Genomic DNA, 17,379 nt, shown 5'->3' with positions numbered 1-17,379 from the left:
TCCCCACCCCCCCGCCATGCACAGGATAACAGTCCCAACGGATAAATGCAAAAGCTTTCCTCCCCTCGGTTTTTCGAGGGAATTTCAGCACTTTAGTCAGGAGATAATAATGTCTGGCTGCTTCTAGTTGCCCAGTGAATTCCCAGGTACATTTGTGGAAGAAACCCTTTTCTTTCTTTTAGAAGATGAAAAGTGGTAGTTTTCTACTGTGTTAACTCTTTCTTCATGTGAACAATGCAATGACATTTCCTAGGGGGCTAATATCTTACCCCACCGTGGAAAAAAACCATTGATTCCATTCCTCTCCCCACACTGTGAGCTGGAAAGAAAGTATTTTCCTGTACTTAAATGTGCAGTGGCTTATTGCACTGGAGACAGAGCAGAATTCACCTTCAAATACCTTCTCAGTAAGGGCAGGGCAGTGCCATGGTTAGCCCTGTACCTCTGCCCCTCTCTTCGTTCCTTGTAGGATCCCTTTAGGATCTGCCCCTTTCCAAAAGGAGTTCATTAGCCCCCGCCGTTGTTCCGAGGATAATTTAGAAGCAAAGGTCAAGTGTAAGAGCTTTGTTCATCCGTGTAACTGAAATAGGGGAGAGGGCTGTTGCCCCACAGTTGTGTCCTCACACAGCCTGGTCACTGTGAATCCTGGTACAGCTACATTTTATGCTCTATTTCTTCACTTTTTTTTTTTTTTTTTTTTTTTTTTTTTCTGTGCTTGCTGTATTTGTTTCTATTTATACCTCTCATCTCGATGCTGCACTGTTTGCTGCCGATTCCTGGGCTGCTGCAGGGCGATCTCAGCTCCTGTCTGGAGACTTACTTGGCAGTTGGTTTATGTCTCAATAAAAGCTCTTAAAAATCTTTAATTCCATCTCACACGCTGCAGTTTTGCATCTCTGGGTAAATATGGTTGTCGACATTTTCAGGAATATGCGAGTTTTTGAAACTGGACTTTTTGATGTTGCCAAAATAATGGGGGAAAAGTGCCAAAGCAATTTCTGAAACCACATGCGATATTGCAATCCTTTTTAGGTGTCAAGATTCTCTATTAATGAAACTTGGTTTATATTATTTTCTCCTCGCTCCATAAATATAAAGACTTCTGGAGGAAAGCCATTCCCCAGCAACCAGGCACCTTTTGTCATTGACAAACCCTATAAGGTGCGTGTAAGCCACCAGCTGACTGATTTCTTTGGTTTCCTAGAGGCTCTTTGTAGTAACTATTAACTTCCTGGGATAATAGAGGACAATTATTGCTTTTCAAGTATCTAATTAGGGATTTCAATTGATCATCTCCTTTCCGATAAGCTGAAGGGCTCACAGAGAAAACGCGGCAGTGAAATCAGATAAAACGCATCTTTAAACCAGACTATCGCCCGTGACTCAGCCGCCGAGGCTTTGGGCATGGCCGGGGGGTGATTCGTCCTGGCTTTAACCCTGAACTCCTGGCACGCAATAAAAGCCGCTATTTCTCACTAGGCGGGGCATTTTTCTCGGAAGAGAAGTTGTTCTATTAAGCCACTGCTTAAACTTCACCTTAGCGTAAATGAAATGCTGATGAAACTCCAAATGGGTTTGGAATGAAGTATTTTAGTAGCACAGGTGAAAAAAACCAAGTAAATGTGAGAAAGCTGCATGTTACCTTCTGATGTAGCACAGAATTCCCCTTTGTGAGAGGAATGGAGAAGGAAAAGGCTTGGAGCATCCTCCAGGACATGAGGAAAGGAAGATGGAGAAAAACACAGAGCGATTTGGGTCACTTCACCTCGGAGACCTGTGGATTACGTTGCTCAGTTTAATATTTCAGGTGCTTTAGTGCTCTTTCTACGGGGAATTTTGGGGTTTATTTCCCCAATAATGCTTCCTATGTGCTGTGCTGCTCCGATTAATGATCATGCGCACAAATTTTCATATTTCACAGAGGTTTTTAATCAGAACACAGCAGTATGACAGAGCTTATAGTAAATGTGACAGACAGTTTCAGCAAATTATTTTTTACTTGAAAATGTAGTAACTGATTTTGTGGGGCTAATTTTAAAAATAAGTTAAAAATTAAACTAATGTATTACCTCTCCTCTTTTAAGTGCTATTTAAAGGAGTATTCATTTTGCATTGATTTAAAACCTTCTATTTTGCACGAAATTTAGACTATTCAAAATGAAGCACTTTAAACTGCCCATCTGCCCAACAAATAGATCCTGTACAAATGTTGAAAGTTTCATAATAGACTCTTCCCGACACGGTGCTGAGCATCGTTAGCTCCTGTTGAGGCTGGAGAGGCAAATGAGTTTCAGTCTGGTGAATACTCTCAACTGTGTTGCAATAGAAAATTTCCAATGGTTAAATTGTGTTTTAGGTGCAAGCAACAACTTCACAAATAACAAAAGTACTGCTTCCTAAATTACTCTGTATTCAAATATTCTTGTTTTCTGAGATGCTGTCATTAAAATAGTTTATTTCCAGACTAAACAGAATAATTGGTGGAAAACAAATATTCTTTAGAGAACATCTAAACTGCAATCAGCAGATGAAGTGACCAGAAGTCTTGTATTGCAGCTTTCGTGTTCTCTTGCCTTTGACAATGGTTCTCTGCTGCTTGTTTTGAAACTAGAAAAAAAATCTTCTGCAGTGCACAGTAAACACGAACTACTAAACTGAGCTGTTTAAAACCTCTGGCAATCGAAGAAACACCACTTATACTGTTTCTGGTAACTAAATTCAAAACCAGATTGGTGAAAGTTTAAATACACAAAGAGGAAAAGTGTCATCTACATTTAGAAAGTAAGTGACCTAGTTCTACAAGCTTTTGTTAGTGACAGAATAGTTACTGCCTAAAGCATCTAAGCGCCGTCCACTGTCCTCAGGCCATGCAGCCTTTGACTTCCAGCTCTGCCTGTGCAGGGGCTGCAGGTGACTTCTTAGCAAAAGGATGTTTTTATCTTAAACAGGACCTCAGACTCTTGAGCCTGACCGAAAGGGGTGGGGGGAGTGAGGAGGAGGGAGGGGTGCATTGAGAGGTGGGAGAAATCACAGTAAACTATTTCCTTTTCTTAAAAGTCCAGCAATATTAAACATGTGAATAGTAGCTCTTCTATTAATGACTTGATGCGAATGACCTAAAATAAATCGTACAAGTTGATACTGGAAAACTAGATATGAGCAACCAACACACACACGGATGAGCCTGGGAGTACTGTGTAAAGTGAAAGGTATAGGAAACTGCTGGGAGCATGGATTTAAAACGTTTCTGTTATCTAAAAACCCACCTCTGGAATTTCTTGAGACTTACACTACCAGCTGTTCAGAAGAAGAAGAAGAAAAAAATAAATGTGGCAACAAATGTTGTTAAAAAGGAGGGAAACACCCCAATAAGTCTGCACACCCTCAGGTCCAAAGGAGCCCCCGTCCTAGCGGGGTTCAGTCCATGCTGGGGGGGAAGGAGCCGCTGGCCTCCAGGAGCTGCACCACGGCCGCCCGCCTGTAGAGCCGGGCCAGGTCGCAGGCGGTGGCCCCGCGCTTGTTCTGGTGGCCCACCTTGCACTCGGAGCGCGCCAGCAGCAGCTCCACCACCCGCACGTGCCCCTCCTGCGCCGCCAGGTGCAGGGGCAGGTTGCCGTCGTTGTCCTCAATGTTAACATCGGCTTTGAACTCCAGCAGAGTCTGCAAAGTGTCCAGAAAGCCCTCCCTGGCTACGTCGTGGATGACAGCGAAGCCGGTGCTGTCTTTCAGGTTGGGGTTCGCCCCGTTACTGAGCAGCCGCCGGGCGATTTCGGGGTTCCCGAGTTTCATCACCTACGAAAGAGAGAGGAGAATTGGATACCGCGGGTGGGGGTTTGCTGCAGCACTGCCTCCCGTCCTCCCTGCTCATCCCTGGCTTTTGTCAGAGTCCAATTCTCATTTACAGCAGACGGAGGAGACTCGCTAGAAAACTGATGACACACCAGAACATCTAGCTTTTAATGTATTTGTTACTGCACTCGGAGAAATTGTGAAAGATGTTATCTGCCTCGGTGGGATTGATGCCTGAAATAGCATGGAATGGAATAGAACAATTTTATTTTTTTTTTCCTAACGAGGGTCATCTCAACTTCTCAATGTATAAAAATTAAGTATAGTTCAGTTTTATTTGCCTAAGTATTGAGACACCTCTGCATTACTGTTTAATCTTGTTAAGCAGCAAATATAGGGTCTCTGAGGAACAGATCTTTTACCTCAGCAACAGCAAATGCAGAATGTGTTTTTACAAGCTTTCAGGTGTTTACATTGTCTGTGCATTATCATAATACAAATATTTGGACTGTACCATAGCTCTATCTGTTGAGAAACATAAATGCTAAAAGAAATTCTTCTCCCCAATATTTGTGTTTCATTAGGTCACCCAAAAAGGAAAAGTCAAAAGGAATGTTTCAAAGTTACAGAAGTTCTCTTCTAAAATCAATATAATATATTATACTTTCATAACCCCTCTATAAGTAAACTGTGGCTATGTTCTGTCATTAAAACATCCCTTAAAAAAAAATACAACAACAACAATAATTGGATTTTCTGACTGTTTCTCTCAGGGAAAAAAAAAAAAAAAAAGAAAAAGCTTCTTTCAATTTTCTCAATTGCACCATAAAACTATCATAATTAGAACACAAATCTCTCTTATTTGTAACTTAACTGCTTGCACCGATTTCCTTGTAATTCCTCATTTTTTGTTTGCACGCTTTCCAAAAATGAACACTATAATGTATATTGTGTAATCTCTAGCCTATAGACAGTATTTTTCTGTCCTTGTAACTAGCCTCATTGTAAGTATAACATTTTAAAAAAAACCAACTATTTTCTGTTTCCTTAGAGAGAGATTCACACGTTGATTTGAAAATTTTGGTTAAAAAAAAAAATCAGCATAAACGAGCATTACAGTGCATTAGATTTAGCATAAGGTATAATTTCTACAGGAGTTTGCTGAAAATCTCTCCTGACGAAAAATAAATATCAAGTTTTTTAAGAAAAGCAAGCTATAATTAATATATTTATGTACAGTGTTTGAAGTGTAAAGCAGCCTAGCACGTTATAACCACAGACAGGAGAAAAAGTGCAGATAAGACAGGCTGGGATTCAGGGAAAAAGATCTCTCTGTGCCCCAAGGCTTCCAGCTCCCGACTTTCAGCCACTTCTTTCACTTCTGACAAGAGATGGAAGCGATGTAAAAGAAAACAAGATCATTGTGATCTCTCTTTGTTTAATAAAACCCGGACATTTTGATCTCTTTTTAAGAGCCCAGGATGCATTATTTGTGAATTCAAAACATATATTTGGGTTAAGTGGGAGTTTTGAGTGTTCAGGCCAGGGGACTGAAGGCTTCAGTTAAAGATGCGAGGGGGAGAAAAATCCTGTAAAAGGTGGTGCTTTTTGGCCATGGGCTACAACTGAACAGCAAATGCCCCCTTCATTTTACAAAGTTGTGTTTTGGGGGAGGGAGGTGAAGAAGGAGAAAGCATTAATTGAATAAATCTGACAAAGAGCATAAGGACAGGAGATGTATTTGAGGCCTGCATAGGTACACTTCACCAGAAATAAAAAGAACAGAGCAAGATAAGCCGAGTAGTTGTTTAATTAAACATAAATGCAGAGGAAAAATATAAATTCATTGACATTAATATAGAAGCATTCTCTCCGTTGTAATTGAGAGAGAGATTACAGAGAGATTATCTCAGTCTTGCAGAGTGCACTGACAGAGAAGTCTTTCGAGCGTGGCCAGGCACCCACAGCACATTTCAGGATGATACATATTGAAAATCAGTCGACAGATTCTCCTGTTTTGATTTTTGTTGTGGTTCATTAGCTCAGTTGTTATTAGGCACCCCTAAGAAGTATCGTTAGGGCACGGATGCATGTTTAGTACAGCTGGATGCTATGTCATTGTGTAAAATACACCTTAATTCAGATTATGGGCAGTTAGCTGCTTTTAGAAAAAAAAATCCAGCATTCCCGTAGGACAAATCGGTTTTCAGCCCTTGTCCCGAGGATAAATCAACTAGCGAAATGTTTTCCCCTTTCTTAAAGAATTTAGCTTGTCTAAGTTTTTAATTTAAACCCTTTCACTCTCTTAAAATTTGCTGCAAGTGCCTGCACTGCCATGCGATGTCCTATTTAGGTACTAGCAGGACAGCGAGGAGCTCACAGATCTCCAGCTTCAGCGAAATTATCAAAAAAGGATCATTCCTGAATTATCAGCAAGAAGTGCTTATTTTCCAGCTCTAACATTTTGATGTTAAGCCAAAAAGCTGTGAATATCTCGACTACATTCACAGGTTCTATGCTGTTTAAAAACCCACTTTCAGAAATTATTACCATGGTTTTGGGGGAAGGGGGAAGAGGGGTTAAAAAACGATTTTACTAATGTGTGAAATGAAAAAGACCTATAGCTCCACTTGCACATTGCAGTACTTATAACATGTACAAATAACCACACTTATTTTCCCTCTGGATTTATAAATCACATCTTTCACTATTTGGTAGGTATTCTAGCCTTTTTGCCATCATTATCTGATAATATTAAAAGTAAAATCTTTCATCAGCTCCGATAGTTAGCAGTTGGACAAGTTCCAACTGCCTGCACAGCTACACAGTTAAAAATTAGGACACAGCACCCTATACGATCAGAAAGGAAATAACTGGAAGCAGTGCCCTGCTAGCCGATCTGGAAAAAGCAAATTTTAAAGTCTTAAATATGAATGAAAAAGCAAGTGATTCAGCTGGAACCCTGGCTCGCAGGGCTAGCTCTTAATGTACATCGGAGGTCCTCGGTTCTGAGCAGCATGCTTCCCAATGAGAAAGGTCATTCCCACAAACAGAGTATAAAGGAAAAGTACCATCCACAGCAGATCCCAGAACCCAGACAAGCCACGCTTTAAAAGCACATTGCAGGAAAGGAAAAAAGAAAGAAAAAAAAAAAAAAAAAAAAAAAAAAAAAAAAAAAAAAGGAAGAAAAAAAAGATATAAATCCTAAGCTTTAGAGAACAGAACATTTGTGTTTACAGACCTGCTATGAAATCCTGCTCACCTAAGCTGATTTCTTTTCATCTCAGCTCTCTCATTCCTTGCCTCCACCCCACGAAGTTGCAAAATATTAGCAAACTCGTAGCCCGTTTGACATTGAGGGTTATCCCCGATTGAAAGAATGGTTTTGACCATTTTTATTTCAAGTACGTCATTTTAGGGAGTTGGAGCCACTAAAGTTAAAATATGGCATCCAACGAGTTTGAAAAACCACTCGAATTTCATCCACCAGCCTGCTTAAAACGTTGTCTTTTTTGGAAACCCGGGTCACGTAGGTACCAGTGATGAAATATTTTCTCCCTCTCTGGATACCAACCTGCAACGCAGTCCTCCCAAATCCATTTTGTGCATTGACGTTTACATTCTTTTGCAACAAATTAGTAAGTTGCACTAGGTCCCCCTTGGCAGCCGCGGACGCCAGCTCGTTCCCAGAAGGCTCGGCCATTCTTTAGGGTGACTGACGATCGGAAAAAAGATGAGATTTTTTTTTTTTTTTTTTTTTTTTTTTAACCAGGCATGGCATCGGAGACTGACAGAAGGATTGGGATGGTTAATCTTCTGGAGTAAGACCTTGTAGTAAATACTCGTAAAAAAACTCCTTGCCAAGAGCCCGCCCCTAACTCACACGTGATTATTTAGCAAAACTGCAGCTCCACTTGAAGGAAGATTTCTTTGCTTCCACATATAGAGTAACTCTTATTATAAAAGACTTTGGCCTCTTTCGCGGCGGGGGAAATAGATTAACAGCTATGCAATATATTGTATATGTCATAGGTAACATATATATACGTACACCGGAGACTCACTCAGACCTGAGATCTTGGAAGAAGAAGACAACCCACCCTGTTCACAGTCGGTTTCTGAAACTTTAGCAGCAGCAGCAGCAGCTCTGAGGAAAGGTCTCCTGTAGCAGTGTGCATCCAACTCCCGCTCGGGATCCCCCCCTTCATCCCACTCCGTCGCCTTAGTCCGGGCCCAGCAGGGAAGGGAAGGACGAGCCGCGCCCGCGGAGGGCCGGGCGCGGCGGCGGCGGCTGTGCCGGAGCCCGGCTCGCTCCCTCGGCGCTCTCGCTCCCCGCAGCAGCAGCAGCAGCAGCTTCACTCCCGCGGCCCCGCGCAGCCTCCGCGCAGCGGGCGGGCGCGATCCCGGCTGGCGGCCGCCCCCGGCGGCGGCGGCTCCGGAGCATCCAGGAGGGCGGCGGGCGGCGCGGGGGGGCTCCCGAACCGCCGCCCGCGCTCAGGGCGCGCAGGAGCCGCGGCGCGGAGCCGTGTCCGCCGGGGTTCCTCCTCGGCCGGGGTCCTGCCGCCGCTGTCCGCGCTCCGCGGCCGCTCCCCGGGACAGCCGCTCCTCCTCCCGCCGCGGCCGCGGGGCGCGCTCCCGCCGGGGGCAGAGGCTGCGCTGGTGCCGCCGCTGCCCCGGCCCGGCCGCGCTCGCAGCCGCACTGACAGCCCAGCTCGCCTCCTCTTCCAACTTCGCGAAATAAAGCTGCACTTGCCGGTCCGCGGCCGCCGCCTTCGCCCGCGGCTCTGCGCTCCCCCTTTTTTAAGCACAAACAATCGGTACTTCTGTTTCCTAAGGACACGAAGCCGGTTTCTCTCTCCTTTCCCCCCCCCCTTCTTTTTTTTTTTTTTTTTTTTTTTAACCTCATCAGCTTTTTTTGAAAAGAAAAAAAATTTGAGCGCTTTTTGAGTTGAAACACCCGCCCACATTTTAACGGCAGAGATTTAAGGAGGCGCGGTGGAGTTCGGGCAGGAAGGCCTGCAGCGGCTCCCGCCCGCCCCTCGCCCGGCCCCGCCGCAGCCGCAGCTCCGCGGCGCCCGGTGCCGTCCCCTCGCCGCGCCGCCCGGGCACGGCACTGCCCCGCCGCAGCCAGCACGGCCCGGCTGCTTCTAGGAGCAGCGCTGCTGAGGCCTAGGGGGAGGGAAATGAAAGGGAAAGGAGGTTGTAGCAGCGGGAGCCGCTGCACCCCGGCGGGAGGAGCGGGATCGGGGCAGCTCGGCGGGCGGGAGGGCGGCCTCTGCCACGGCGCTGCCCGCAGCTTCTCCCCGGCGGCCTCCACCTGCCCGCGGGGGAGCGGAGCCGCTCCGGTCCCGGTCCCGGTCCCGGCCCCTTCGCCCACGCTCGGCACCCCGCGGGCGGCGGCTCCGCGCTCGGGGCCGCCCCGGCTGCGGCGCGGGTTCCTCTCTCATCCTGAGGACAAGGTCAAGGATGAAGGGTCAATGTCAAGTTGTCTTAACAGTGGAAGGCGACCGTCCACGGCAGCGCTTCCTGCTTCCCGCGTTTCTGGTGTCCTTGATTGATTTGAAAGTGCCATTTTGAAAGGGAACCGCGCCCGGGCACCAAGAAGACGCGAGGACTTCGCTTTTCCTTCTCAGGGCGAAGAAGTGAGGATGAGGACGGGGATGTCACCGCCACCCTGCCTAACAGTATTTAGTGTCTTAAAGTGCTTTAATGGCTGGATTGCTTTAGGTTTCAGGGACCCTCGGAGGACTGAATTCTGCCAAGTGAACCCTCCGAGAGGTAAGCAGCAATGTCATGGCTCCCTGATAAGCACACGTAACCCATCCCTCGCAGGGGCGATCTGCACGTCTGTTTTCTGCGTGGACGCCACGGGAAAGTGATTTTGAATGTAAACAGGCTCGGGGAGGTGCGTTAGGGAGGGAAGCTGCGATGGGTACAGCTCCGGCGCTGCCCTGCGGGGGGAACCTGCCGCTGGCAGCCGGGCCTGGGTCGGGGCCGCCGCCGTCAAACACAGCCGGTTCTACAGCGCTGAATCCGCAGCTGAACGAAGCCAGACTTCTGTGTCTGGCTTTCCTCTCAGCTTCGGTTGCTTTTGTGCTTTGCGATTGTATTTTCCGGTACCGATTCCCTCATCCACGCTTGTTTGCGAATATTGCAAAGGTGACAAGTGTGAGCTGCCTGCACACGAAGCAGGGAAAACAACTTTGTTCAATTTATCAACTGATCCCCCACTCCCATTTCCACTAAAGGAGAGAAAAACCACGTGTATTTTTAAGGGCCTCACTGTGGTAATTCTCATCCAGAAGCAATACTGCTTTTTTCCCCCCTCATTTTAAAAGCAAAAATATAAATTATAACTTCCCTCAAAGTTAGTTCTAGAAATATATGTATGCAAGTAGCATCTGTTTATTCAAATACAGTTGCTTTTCTGCATAAAGAGGGAAATTATATGTAAAACTTGGATTATTCAGTGAGATGGCTTATAAATTACTTATTTTGTGACTAATTACTGCCTAAAATCCACAGGCTTTGGTGGTGTTACCTGTTGCTAACTTAGTGGAGAATTAGACCTGCAAATATTACAACAGTCTCACACTATTTTTTGTTGGTTTATAGTTTAAAATAAAGCTTTCATCTTCTGTTTATCATGCCACATAGCAAAAATAATTAGAGTGCAGCTGGAGTGCTGCAGGCCTCCTGCAAGTAACGCTGCATGGCCAGAAAATGCCGTCGAACTTCCTCTGCCGTGCAGGTCTGTCAAAAGCCTTGGCAGAAAGCAGTTTGTTCATCCTGATCATCTCCTCTCATGAGTGATAAAGATTCTCCACCTAAAACAGAGATTTTCCCCAATCGGCTCCAGAATCAGCAGGGAAAAAAAAAAAAGAAACGAAAACCTCCCCCCAAAAAAATAGCTTCTGGAGGGAGATTATAAGGTATTATAAGGAGTAAAATAATCGGCTCCCTAATTTATCTCTCACTCGTTGGAGGATAAAACCCACCTCGAATGGCTCAGAGAGGCTGTGAGAAGGCAAACAGAAACTTTAGCTGTGACTTGAATGTGAACTTCCTGCGATGTGGGGCACGTGAAGCTTTTCACCTTTTCTTCATGTTCTGGATCAAATCCTTCCTGTTTTAATCTAATATAGATATCATTAGTTAAAATATGGCTGTAATAGACATGAACGCCGTGTAACTAATCTTGACAGCATACCTATAGCTTCAATTCGTGCCAGGAATTAATTGGCTTTAATCCAGTTGCTAAAACTCGCTTTTCAGCCTTTATTATAGTTACTCTCTAGTAATGTGTGGGTGGATTTGTTTGTAATTTAGCATAGGCTGTCCCTGGCATTGCACCATACCTCGTACTTAGTACAGAACTGTCTGTAACATCAAACTGGGGAAAAAAAAAAGGTGCAGGTGTGAGAGCAATTAATTTATCATCCCTCCGGTCGATGGTAGGGAGCTCGCATTGTTAAGCTCACGTCAGTGGGCAATAAAAACCTTCTGGCAAGCCCTGCCAACATAAACTGGAGCAGGAACAGGGTAAAATGTAAAACCCAACTTCTCTGACACTGCGGCTTTGCATCTCAAGTTGCGTTTCCGCGTGGGCTCAGCCCGGCCGGAGCGCTGCCGCCGCCAGACACCCGGCCCAGGTGCCCTGGAGCCCGCGCTCGCCAGCAGCGTCCGCAGCAGGCTCTAAACAATTCCCGGAGTTTCTCCTGGGATCACGGACCCTCCTGGAGGCACAGCCGAGCTTTCCCTGCGCCCCTCTCCGCCCGCAGCGCTCTCCCGCAGCTCGCCCCGGGGCAGAGCCCGCGGAACCCCTGTAACCCCGCGGGTGGAAGAGAGAAACAATAAAGAACGCTGCTTCTTAAATCCGGCAGAACATCTTGATTCAAAGGTATCATTATGAGCTGACAGGAAAGCTGCTTGATGCATCTGTGACCTCGGCTACGACACTCGCAGGAGACTCCTACAAAAAGCGGAGCAAAACACGTTGGACTAATTAGCAAGTTGACGTGCAAATGTGTGCTCTATGTCGGTGTAAGGGGGTACCTCAGGCTGCAGGAGGCAGACTTAGAAAGCATCGCTTACAGTTAGATTTGCATCACTCAAAGCAGATTTATTTGCGGTATATAATAGAATTGCATCTTACAGTGCTGGAGTAGTAAGCCTGAGCGACGGCCGCTGTGCAGATCACGGTGTGTTGGCTCAGAAAAACCTGTGAAAAACGCATTTCCTTCTTTTGAGCCAAGTCGGAGCCCGGGGGAAAAGTCGGCGCTGCCCCGAGCGGGCCCTGCCGAGCGGGCAGCGAGTGGCGGGGGGCGGAGGGGACGCGAACCGCGCCGGGACCGAGCGCTGCATTCACCGGAACCGCGGTCCCGGGGCGCGGATAGAGGGAGAGGGGCAGGGACGGGAGGAAGGAGAAAGGGCGGGATGGATGGATGGATGGATGGATGGACGGACGGACGGATGGATGGATGGACGGACGGTTCCCCGCTCCCGCACAGAGAGGCAGGGCCGCGCTCCGCCCGGCAGCTGCACCGGCCCGCGTTTCCGCGCACGGCCCGGGCCCGGCCGCAGCCAGCTCCCCGCAGCCCCGTTAGGCCGCAGCCGGCGGCGCAGCCCAGCCGGGACACCCCGCGCCGCCGCCGGGCCCGGGCAGCCGCCAAGCCCCGGCACGGGACGTGCGGACGTGTCCGCTCCGCGGCGGCTCGGGCCGGGCCGGGCCGGGCGCGGCTCGGGGCTCCCCGCTCCGCCCGGTGCCCCCGGGCGCGGGGGCCGCGGTCCCGGCTCGGCGCGGTCCCGCCCCCGGCTCCGGGAGCGCTTGACAGGCGGGCAGTCACGTGGCGGCCGCAAAGCGCCTCTTTGCGACCTCAATGACAGGCAAAATGTGCGACACAGGCGCTGTGGAGGCAGGCGGGGAGCGGCGCTGCCTCCTCCTCCTCCTCCTCCTCCTTCTTCTCCTCCTCCTCCTCCTTCCCGGGCCAGCGGCTGAGGCAGCGCTGCCCGCTCCCGGCCCCGCGCCCGGCCCGCCGCTCTCCTGCCTCCTCCCCTCGCCGGGCCCGGGAGGAGCAGCCCGGAGGCGCCGCGGGAGCCCGAGCGCGGCGCGGCGCCTCCATGAGCTCCTGAGCTCCCACCCTGCCCCGTCCTCCCCGCGGCAGCGGCTCCAGGTGCGCGGGTCCGAGCAGAGCCGGGACGCAGCTGGCTGCAATGGCGTCCAACATGGACCGAGAAATGATACTGGCTGATTTCCAGGTAAATTTCGAGCCGCCGCCACACTGCCGTGGCCTCTCGCTGCTTTTCTCTTTCTCCTCGTTGCTGTGCTGCTTGTTCTTTGTGGGGAGGTCCGGGGTGGTGGGTGTGAAGCCCACCCTCTGAAGCCTCCGCTCTCGCTTTTCTTCTTTTTTTGTCAGAAATGGGGAGCGTGTGCCCTCTTCTCTCAAGGTGCGTGAGCAAAATGTCTTTAACTTAGAGAGTTTCAGTTTTTAATTAATAAACAAAAAGCTTTTTCATCCACTTTGCTTGTTCCTACCCTCTGCAACCAGCCAGGCCTTGGGACAGCTGTGAGGCAGCTCACTTGGAAGAGGCAAATGCCAGGGAGGATCCAAAACTCACCAGTCCACATGATTTGTCACAGTGTTTGTGGTGAATCACTTGCTGGTACCACAGATTAGTGCTGAACAGAGGTGTTTCCATTCCAGCATCAACACTAAACTCCATGGTTGCCTCAGCCTGTGACTGTTGTGATGACGGTAAAACTCTTCCCACCCCATTCCAAACAACAGAGTGCTTCTGTACAAGGGAGGATATGCTCTTCAAAGTCGTTTGTCACCTTTCCTTCTCTCTCCAAAAGGGTTGTAATTTAACTTCAGGCTTCTAAATCTTATCCCCAGAATAAAGTCTTCCTATAAGTAAAAGTGATGTGTTTAGGAGTGTGTGTTCCTTCTTAATATTGCTCGTTTTTATATTGTTTTTTTAAGACCGAGTAAAAAACTGGAGGATACCTGCATTTGAAATAGTGAGGGGAGCCAAGGACATCTGGGAAGGGAATCAGATAATATTTGAATATACTTTTTTTTAATATTTGCTTTTCGGTCCATCAGGATTTTGTTTTTTAAGCCTTGTCCATTTGCAGTGGTGGTTCTGGTATGGATAGGCACCTGGATATTCTTGGATTGATTTGTAAAACTGCCATCTGTATGTTCAGTTTCTTAAAAGACTGTTTTGCAGCTGTCAGCAGTAAAACTATTTCATTTAGTTAAAAAGAAATAATAGTAATCTCTCCAGTTCACTCTGTGTGTGTGTCTCTTTGGAGCTACAGGTAGGGTGACTGTAGTGTAGTAATTCCTGTGTATTATGTAATGAATTGTTGCAAAAGGTGTCTGGTATATCTCACTGATGTAACTTGTGAAGTTCCCAGCTGATAACAGGGAACTGTCATCCCCTTCTGTACCCCAATATCTTACACCCCTGTTCATTAAAGTGTTTACCAAATGTTACTATTTTGATACTACTTTCTTGTGCTTGGAGATACTTTTGTGTACATAAGGAATGACATCCTAATTTTAGGGCTGGAATTTCACAAAGGAGTTTTTCCAGGAATGGCACACTGTGTGAAAGGAAACTGGGATCCCAGTTCTGCATTCGTACCAGTGAGAACAGATTCTTGCAGGAGAATCCCACATTATTACCTGAATTTGCAATCAGGAATCCCAGATGATTAAATTAGTGGCTGGTGAACGTAAGATTATTTGTTTAATAGAATTTTCAATACAGATTTACACTTTCCAGGTGTTCTATGCTATTTTGCATATTTTGGATTTTGAAACCATTAATAAAAGTGAAAGTGCAACTGCAGTATTTGTACTCTGAAGACAAGTAAGTATCATTGCAAACTTGAGGGTGGGTGGTGGAATCACAGGAACCAGTTTTAGGTCAAGGGTGGGTGACATAATGTGTCCGAACTTAGGGCACAGGAAATATTTTATCATATACCAATCCTCATTTAAAAAGAACCCAAACATTTTCCTCTTGTATTTCAGCAGACAGCTTTGTTTTTCTGTTTTATTGTAGTTCTCTTAAAGATAATATCAAGTGTCTACCTGGTTTTAAAGTACTGAACTGTTAATTGTCATGCTGTTAAAGCTTCAGATTAGTAAAGGACAATGTCAGTCATTATTAGGCCTTGTATCTTTAGACTGTTACAAAACAGTAAAGGTTTTTGGGTCTTTAAAATACTTGGTGGAATTTGCAACTCATTCACTAAGAATTTAAAATGGAGAATAAAACATTATGTGCAAAGTAATTCTGCATGATTTTCCCTTCTATATTTTCTGTACCTTTTAATTAATAAATATATTTCTCAGAGTTCTGCTGCCATCTTCTATGTTTATGTGAGGTGTCTTGTGGAGGAATGATGCACACAGTGAAAATTTCAAAAGCAATACTTTGTAGTTTAGTTCAGCTAATCTTTGGTGGATTAAACTGGGAGGGAAACTTCCATCACCATTTCACCCTTGCCTTTCCCAAGTTATGTTTAAGGGAGATAGACTAGTGGTCTTTAAACTTCTCAAAATTGAAAGGGTTTTCTCACCCCATTAAAAAAATAAATTAATGAAATCATAATTGTGCTGATGCTTGATGCTTTTTTTAAGCTTTCGTAGATTTATTTTGTATCTTCCAGAGTTCTGTATCTTCCTGAGGATTTTACCTTGGGATTCAGCTAGAGCAGGAACTTGTATTGCATTTGTTTTTTTTCTTTTTTAACTCTGATTCTAGTAACAGGTTACTTCTGCATTTGGAGGTACTAAAGAGAATTACTTTTTAAAAGGTGTTTTGCATATATGTGTAAATATATACACATACATAAACCCATGGAATTTTATGAAAATTTTAAGTGTAGAGTAAGGCGCAGTGAGTGATCTACCAAAATATTTTTGTGTAATGTCTCAAAACAATTTAAGCCTGTTCTGTGTGGTTTATAATTATTTTCTTTTCCTCCCCTTTTTAATGAGGCTACTGTGTGCTACTCAGGGAGCACAAAATACGTATTCATGCATGTGGGCTGTATAAGCAACCTGCCTAACTTTTCCTTCTCAGGCCCACACTTAGGAAAGATTATGCAGAAGCTTTGCTTTGTACATGAGTAGTCTGATTGTTTTCAGTGGAAGTAGCTGATGTGGAGTTCAGGACTAGAACTTGCACAAACAAGTTTTAGATTTTTTTACTAAATGCAATTCAGAACTTCTCCACAAAGTGTCATTGGCATAAAGGAAAAACTCCATAGGAAAAAACACAACAGCTTGTGTTAGCAGCATCAATTCTTCAAAAAGATAGCTGCATGTGAACTGGTAAGAGTGATGCTGCAACATATACTTCACATACTGGGGAAAATAATTTCTACCAAATTTTTAACACCTGTTCTTCTGTTGTTTGTTGTGTTTACCTTTAAAGTGTTCTTTCATCTTCAGTGGGATACCCAGGTGCTCACATGCTACAAATATAGTCGTGATCTCTTGCAGTTTGGGGTCTACTTTTTACTATAAAGAAAACAATTTTTTTTTTCTTTTTAAATTGTAAAATTTAGTTGCACAGAGCTTCATTTAATTGACATAGATTGGTCTTCGTTCCCAAAGTTTAACTTTGATTATTGGCAGGAGTGTCAGATACCGATGTTTTTGCACGCTAGCTCTTTTGCTTTTGAATTTACAGCTTTACTTAGGATTGGAACTAAAACAAGCAAGTGTATATTTCTGTCCTTATAAGTTATATCCACCTATAGGACCACTTTATTCATACTGTGTGCTTGTCCTCACAACAATTCTAAATGTGGAGTGGGCCTGAGGGTTGCAGTACCGTGGGAGTTGTCATCTCGAGTGTGTCCATATATTACAAGAGTATCTGACACATTGGAGCTTCAGGAGGAAATCTTTCAAAGATTTCACATTTTTCTTCATTGACCAAATAAGTACCTCAGGATTTGGGTGGGAGGATCCTTGCTTTCATTGAGACAACAGTTTTTAGTGGTTTTCTTCTTCCCTCTTCCATCTATGTTCATTGTGAAACCAAAGTATGTGCTTTTTTTTCCTTTTCCAAATTTTTAAGAAACTGGATAATAGGTTACTTTTGTGTGATTCACACACTTGTGTAAAAAAAGTTTTGTTTTCTTTTTTTCAAACTTCAACTTTGTGTCAATCTCTTTCATAAAAACAGGTTTGTGGGAGGAAATTCAAGTCGGTGCCTTTGATTCTGGCCCTGGACTGTGACTTAGGGTGGGAGATGGGAAGTGTTTCAAACATTTCTATAAGGATAAACCACTCACTGTGTGTTCTGATGTCCTTAATATTGATTTCTGGAAGAAAAGACATGTTTTGTCACTAAGGTACTGGGGCAGAAAGAGATGTTCTTGCTTTCTTTGCAGGCTTTCAGTGGAGTGTTTGGGAATTTGGAACAAAGTCCTCAATAAAAGGTATTTTCTGAAGAGAGTTCCAGTCAAAGTTTAAACATAAGCTGGAGGACACTTTCCAAAGATTTAAAGTTCCCAGAGGCCTACATTTTCATTAGAAAGTCTCTCTAAATATCTGGGTG

The 17,379-nt window shown here is 45.5% G+C and overlaps 2 protein-coding genes across 5 annotated transcripts in view; one reads left to right on the top strand and one right to left on the bottom strand.

Annotated features, from left to right (window-relative positions):
- Positions 1 to 1,905: 1,905 nt before the first annotated feature.
- CDKN2C (cyclin dependent kinase inhibitor 2C) lies at positions 1,906 to 8,362 on the bottom strand. 3 transcript variants are annotated; one of them, XM_056498113.1, is made up of 3 exons: positions 7,890 to 8,361; positions 7,364 to 7,504; positions 1,906 to 3,792 (listed from the first exon to the last, which is right to left on the bottom strand). In XM_056498113.1, exons 2-3 carry the CDS (start codon positions 7,490 to 7,492, stop codon positions 3,418 to 3,420), a joined length of 504 nt encoding a protein of 167 aa, XP_056354088.1. In that variant the 5' UTR covers positions 7,493 to 7,504; positions 7,890 to 8,361; the 3' UTR covers positions 1,906 to 3,417. The 3 variants fall into 3 exon arrangements, with proteins under 3 accessions (XP_056354088.1, XP_056354090.1, XP_056354089.1); XM_056498115.1 differs by lacking the exon at positions 7,364 to 7,504 and having other exon boundaries at positions 7,890 to 8,362; XM_056498114.1 differs by lacking the exon at positions 7,890 to 8,361 and having other exon boundaries at positions 7,364 to 7,883.
- A 4,324-nt stretch (positions 8,363 to 12,686) lies between these two features.
- The window catches only part of FAF1 (Fas associated factor 1), a 147,440-nt gene continuing 142,747 nt past the window's right edge, over positions 12,687 to 17,379 (top strand). Inside the window, exon 1 of one of the 2 annotated variants that reach the window (XM_056498111.1) lies at positions 12,687 to 13,047. In XM_056498111.1, coding sequence (XP_056354086.1) covers positions 13,003 to 13,047 — 45 coding nt within the window. In that variant the 5' untranslated portion in view covers positions 12,687 to 13,002. The remainder of the gene's footprint in view (positions 13,048 to 17,379) is intronic. The other variant, XM_056498112.1, reaches the window with a different exon arrangement.

Source organism: Oenanthe melanoleuca, chromosome 8, assembly GCF_029582105.1.
Source record: "Oenanthe melanoleuca isolate GR-GAL-2019-014 chromosome 8, OMel1.0, whole genome shotgun sequence".
Lineage (NCBI taxonomy): Eukaryota > Metazoa > Chordata > Aves > Passeriformes > Muscicapidae > Oenanthe > Oenanthe melanoleuca.
This window is presented reverse-complemented; position numbering and strand designations above follow the sequence as displayed.

Coding starts and splice junctions, on each gene's coding strand:
- CDKN2C (XM_056498113.1), bottom strand. CDS start 7,492: ATGGCCGAGCCTTCTGGGAACGAGCTGGCGTCCGCGGCTGCCAAGGGG. Junction 3,793..7,363: donor TTGGGAGGACTGCGTTGCAG/GTTGGTATCCAG, acceptor TCTCTTTCGTAG/GTGATGAAACTCGGGAACCC.